Raw genomic sequence first — 6,193 nt, forward strand, 5'->3', positions numbered from 1 at the left:
GCCTCCATGGGTAGCAGGCACTCACGTGATACACATGCAGCCAAACCCTCATATACATAAAAGAAAAATAAAATTTACTTCTAAACAAAGAAGAAACACTTGGGAGGCAGAGACAACTTTGTGAGTTCTAGTCTGGTCTGCAGAGCAAGTTTCAGGCCAGCCAGAGCTACACAGTAAAACCCTGCCCCCAACCAACCCCCGCTCGCACTTCAAAAAAAAAAGTTGGTCTCCTGTTCAAACATCCCAGCTTTTGTATCACGGCTCTGCAAGACATGTCCTGTTCTATGTTCTAGGGGATCCTTTCGGATGATCGTGGACTGGCTGCTGCCCTTTGGAGAACCTTCTTCAACCAGAAATGTGAAGACCCTCGGCAGCTTGAATTGCTGGTGGAGTACGTGAGGAAACAGGTCAGTGGCCTCTCCCTGCTCACAGCTGATGGCAATTGAGTCCTCCTGAGTGCAGGGTGCTAGCATCTTGGAAGGCCATTAGAGGCCGACTGACCAGGAGCTAGTTTAAGGGGTTCTGGTCCAACCACATCAGCAGCAAGCACTAATGAGAACGAGCATCCCTCCATCCTTCCTTCCTTCCTTCCTTCCTTCCTTTCTTCCTTCCCTCCATCCCTCTTTTCTTCCTTCCTTCCTCCTTTCCTCCATCACTCCCTTCCTTCCTCCCTTCCTTTCTCTTCCTTTCAGACAAGGTTTCATGTAGCCCAGACTGGCCTTGGATTCCTGATCCTCCTGCCTTTATCTGTAAGCCACCAGGCATAGCTTAAACATGAACATCTTTGACCAGGCATAGTGGCACTTGGTGGGCCGAGGCAGACAGGTTCCTGTGCGTACGAGGCCAGCCTGGTCGATATAGAGAGGGTTCCAGGACAGCCAGGGCTACATAGTGAGACCCTGTGTGTGTGTGGGGGGGGGGACGAGACAGCAAAACAAACAGAAAACGACAGCAAATGAGGACCGAGCACACTTTGTGTCCAGCTGTGAACCAGGCTGAGGATCCCAGGAGTGGGGACGGAGAGGAGAGGAAGAGCCTTCTGCTCTCAGAAAGCCGCGGTATTCGTTTGCTGTTTCATTACCTGCTGGGGCCAGGTGCTGGGCTAAGTACTATGCTCTCAGTCCTGGAAAACGTGGCATGAGGCATAGTGTCACCCACTGTGCCTGTGTGGATTCCTGTACTCCTGACTGCCGGCAGAACCAGGCTCCAGGCAGCACCCGACAGACGCTTCTCCAGCTCTCCCCACCGGCCATTCTGCACTGTCAAGCAGGGTCCCCATGCCAGGTCCCTACCCCTCTGGCTTTTCAGGATTCCTGACCCCGAGGCTTCCAGGAGGAGCTCCTTGTGAGGACTGCTTGAGCACAGGGCAGAATTAACTCCTGCTCTCCCGCCCTAGATCCTGCATAGATTAGAAACACATGCCTTCTGCATGAATGGATTCACTCATCCTGAGGCAGTCCGTGGAGGCTTTTCTGGGGTCTCCCAGTGGTTCACCCTGCACGACTGGCCTCAGAACCCAAGCTGGGTGAATCATTTAACCACTAGAGGCCACAGCTGCTGCAGACAGCTCACCAGCTTGAGCTGTCTGTGAGTCACACCTTTGCTTCATGGACTTGGCCCCTGGGGCTAAAGGGGCATCATGCCATAGTAATCCTTGAGTTCACCTCCATGGCCTTGCTAGCGTCCAACAAGCAGGACAGGGAAGGCCAGATCCCAGCTCTGGAGGACAGGCTAATGGGACTAGCTGGTTGCCTGATATAGAGCTGGCGTGCTGAGGCTGTTGGTAGCCAGAGCGTAGGGAGTCCCAGAGGCCAACACTGCCATTTGACTGTTCTTCAGATCCACCAGAGCCAGGCAAAGGCACTGTGGCTAGAGAGCCTCACCCTTAGACAGGAGTTGAAATTGGCAAAGTAAACAGTTTTTAGAGACCCACCCATTCTTTCCCATCTGTCCTGGTGGGCTCGTGCCAGAGACCATGACAAGGCACAGCCAGGTCCTCTCTCCAGGGGCCCCAAAAGGAGGGTTTGCCATAACTAGTGTCCCTCATTTGGCCCCCTTAGAAGTGGGCAGTGGTGGGGCCCTAAGAAAGCAAGGAGCTTCTGATGGGGACACAGTTCTGTCACGCCTGAGCACACCTGCCATGTCGGGCCTGGACTGAGCAGAGTGCAAGGAGCCAGACAAGCACACAGGCAGCCCTGGAGGCAGTTGGCCAGTCCGTAGTGTGAGCTGGATTCAAGAGGGTGCTGGGGAAGCCAGGAAAAGGCATGTTCTGACATGGTGTGTCGGGGCAGCCCGGGAAGCTGGGCCTTGAACTGTCTCTGGTCCCACACAATAAATTGGTTACTATTTGGTAACCCATCTGCAGTTAAAGTTAACCCAGGATGTAGGCAAAGTGGTGGCATTTGGGCAAGAAGTGGAGGAGCTGGAGCCAGGTGTGGCCTGTGGCGGAGCTGAACTGCAGACCCAGGAAAGCTGGGCTCTCGGGTCAGAGGCTGGGGCTAAGTTCAAGAGGCAGTCTCAGAATGAAACAGGAACAGTGTGCTCTTGAAAGAGGAGATGATCCAAGGCCTAAGATGAAGCCCCAGTCTTCCTTGCTCTCCCCATAAGGGAGCCTGCCCTGTGGGGCAGGACAGACTGGACCCACCAGGCAGCACAAGGACCACGAAAGGATGAAGGTGTCAAAGGTGTGCCAGTATTCTGCATGCACGCCACTCTCCCCCGTGCTTCCTAAGATACACATTTCCAGCTGCTCTTGGACAAGGGGACAAAGTTTCAAAAGTGACCACTTTGTGCAACACCACCAGTGACAGGCAGAGAGTAGACAGGGTGACTTCTGGAAATCATCCGTTCTACCTACTTGGCCTGTAAGAACTTGTAATGAGGGGTTAGCAGAGGCTCAGTGCCCCTCATAGGGGATGGGTGGAGCAGGGATACGTGATAGGAATTTCCTAAAACATCGTCAGAGTGATGCCCAGGTCAGTGGCTCTCAGCCTTCCTGATGCTGCGGCCTTTAGTGCGGCTCCTCACACTGTGGGGACCTCACAAAATTATTTTGTTGCAGCTGGGTCGTTGCTACTTTGTAACTGTAATTTTGCTACTGTTATGAATTGTAATGTAAATACCTGATATGCAGGATATCTGATATGTGACCCCTTTGAGAAGGGTTGTTCGCCCCAAGGGGTCACATGACCAACACATTGAGAACCACTGCCCTAGGCCATTATTTCTCCAAATCCCCTTAGTGCTGTAATCTGGGAGCTGGGAGCTGGGAGCTGGACAGTCAGATTGCCACCACCGCTCCCTCCCCTTCCCTCCCCTCCCCTCTCCTCCCCTTGGGAAAGCTGTCTTTGCCACCCCCACTTACGCCTTTTCTCTGTCCTGCTCTCTCTACTTCCAGATGCAGTACCTGGACTCCATGAATGGTGAGGATCTGCTTCTGACAGGGGAAGTGAAATGGCGCCCTCTGGTGGAAAAGAACCCACAAAGCATCTTGAAGCCCCATACTCCTACTTACAATGATGAGGGCCTTTGAGACACTGGCCCCTCTGGACAGTTAGCTGGCTGGCTTGGAGGAACCTCCATGGAAGAAGTGCCTGTTTGTCCCGGGACCCTGAAGAAGGTGGCCTGAACTGACTTTTGAACAGCACCTGTTGAATACTCAGCTCATTTGTGTTGAGTTTCTTCTTCTGAGCCCAGGAGTCTGATCCAGTGGGAGTCCTGCTTGTGTGTGGGGGGAATCCTCTCGCTCTTCTGACATGTTACCTCCCTCAAGAGAAGCCCTAAGCACACTTCCCAAGTCCCTTAAGCAACACACGTGACTGAGAGCTTTTCCAGGAGGCTGAGGAAGGGTTGGTTAGAAATGGGGCCCACCCACCCAGGTCCCCCTGTGCTTAGGAGCAGTTTCTAGAGCTAAGTCAAGACGGGTAACCATATACTGGGCCCCAGCTGTGAGCCATGGGGTTGAAGTAGCCATTAAAAAAACCAACTTATTTCTGCCATGGTTCTTCTTTGTTCCAGGGTCTTTTAGAAACATAGGGAAAGCCGGACGTGGTGGCACATGTCTTTAATCCCAGCATTAAAGGAGGCAGAGGCAGGCTATTCTCTGAGTTTGAGGCCAGTCTGGTCTACAACGGTGAGTTCCAGGACAACCAGAGCTATACAGAGAAACCCTGTCTCAAAAACAAAACAAAACAAAGAAACATAGACCAGATATGGATGCTCCACACTCAAGAATTAGCTCCAGCCGCTCTCTGCTCCCGCTCCTGCCTCCAGTTCACAAAGAGGAGTCCCTGTCTGGGCGAAGCATAGTCGGCCCGGCACGTTCTCTGCGGGCCAAGGGGCTCGTCACAGCCTAAGTCATTTAGAGAGAGGTCTTGAGGACAAAAGCCCCTTTGTCACCCACAGTGGACTGGGAAGGAATGCTCTGACTTTCCTCTCTCAGCCTCCTTTGACACGAGATAGCAAGAGCATTCTTCCTTGCCTAACGGTACCATCCCAAGCCCCAGCCGAAGCCCGGTTTCCACCCCCTCCACAGCTTCTAAAGCATGCACTGGAAGGGGCACCTGGTCTGAACACTTAGGGGGCCTGTTCTCTCCTCTCTGAGAGCTTGGGTCATCTCTTGGAAGGTTTTCTGAAATTGAGGAAAGGGGGTGGGTCCCATCATGCCCCTCCCTCCCCCATCCAGCTTCATTGAATTGCTATAAAATGAGTCACTTACAGAAACTCTATACTGTGCGCTGTGCGCCACTTCTGTGAAAACATTACAAATCAAGCCGCCTTCCCTTGGTTTATTTAAGATGCTTTTGTTGCAAGCGGGGCTCTGGAGTGAAGCGTCCTCTGTGAGTGTGAGATAACAACACCTTGTAACTCATTACATCTGGGCACTATTTACATAAACCAGAGGCGAGCCAGGCAGGAATTTGCTGATTAATTTATTTTTAATGGAGTGAAGTATGCCACGCACCAAAATAAACTTTCCTGTGTGTACCTGACTGCTCCTGGAATGGATGGAAAAATTAATGGGACAGATTTTGGCTCCTAACTCTGCACATTAATTCATATATAAAAGTTATTTGAGCGTTAACCCATTTGCTGCCCAGGGCAGCTCCCCAGCCACAGAGCCCAGCGCACAGCACCAGTTTAGCTACTGGGCTTGCTTTCCTGTCAGGGAACCTTGAGTTTGCAGCCATTTTGAAGGTCGCTAGGGCCCATCCTGGTGCCCTTGCCCACCTTTCTTAGGTTCTGTGTTCATGCAAACCCTAGCTGAATCCAGCAACGGAAAATGGCCCTTGCTTGTAGAGATTGTATCCATAGAATTCGGTATTAGGATCCAGCAACTCTTAGCATGGAGCTGGGTTGTGATCCCCGGGGTCCTTATTCATGACCGTATGCATCAATTGCCACACCACCCTCCCTTCTTCAAGCTAAAACTCTGGTACTCAATAGGCCACAGGCTCTTAGGTTGACTCGCACCCACATCCCTGCCCGAGCACAGTGAGTCACTTGGAGTTACCTGAAGGGACCATATCATGTTTCCTCTACCTGGCCCTCATTCCTCCTGGTGCTGACTGAAGAGATCGTAACCTTCCTGAGTGTCAGCTCCCCACAGGCTTTCTGGGGTGCACCTAATGGTGTCCTCTGCTCACTTAGCACCCCTCTAAAAGCAGAGGTAACCCTTCCCCATACTGCACTGTCAGCTGCAAGCACACAGAGTGGCCGTCATGTTGGGAGGTCACTTTCTGTGCACTGTCTTACAACATCTGTGTGCACCTGGTGAATAAGCGAGGGAGAGTGAACAGTTAGTCACTCACCGTCTGCAAGCCCAACAAAAAGAGCCATTGGGCCAGCCTCAGCCCATCTCAGTTTAGCATCGACGCTGAAATAATCAAGCAGCTCCAAACCCAGAAGCTCCATTTAAACACTTTTCTAATTAGAAGAAAAACATGTAGCCAAAACAAGAGGAAGGCATTATTTCCGATCCCCGGAAGACTGCTCTTCGGGAATTATTTTTGTCACCTTTTGGTATACTTCCACTTCCAGAAAGGGGCAGAACTTTTAAGAGGCAGTTATAAAAAAGCTGAGCCTGGCTGAGGCTTGGTTGTCTTGAGGCTAGCCTGAGCTACAGCTGAGACCCTGTCTCACTAAAAGGCCATCAAGACAGTTCAGTGGGTAAAGGTGGCTTGCTGCTGACCCC

The 6,193-nt window shown here is 51.9% G+C and overlaps 1 protein-coding gene across 1 annotated transcript in view; it reads left to right on the plus strand.

Moving 5' to 3' along the window:
• Positions 1-4,991, plus strand: part of LOC119814596 (ubiquinol-cytochrome-c reductase complex assembly factor 1) — an 84,766-nt gene extending 79,775 nt beyond the window's left edge. The window contains exons 9-10 of the mRNA XM_038330478.1: positions 294-407; positions 3,398-4,991. Coding sequence (XP_038186406.1) covers positions 294-407; positions 3,398-3,532 — 249 coding nt within the window. The 3' untranslated portion in view covers positions 3,533-4,991. The remainder of the gene's footprint in view (positions 1-293; positions 408-3,397) is intronic.
• The last annotated feature ends 1,202 nt before the right edge of the window (positions 4,992-6,193 follow it).

The sequence above is a fragment of the Arvicola amphibius genome, chromosome 5 (assembly GCF_903992535.2).
Source record: "Arvicola amphibius chromosome 5, mArvAmp1.2, whole genome shotgun sequence".
Taxonomy (NCBI): Eukaryota; Metazoa; Chordata; class Mammalia; order Rodentia; family Cricetidae; genus Arvicola; species Arvicola amphibius.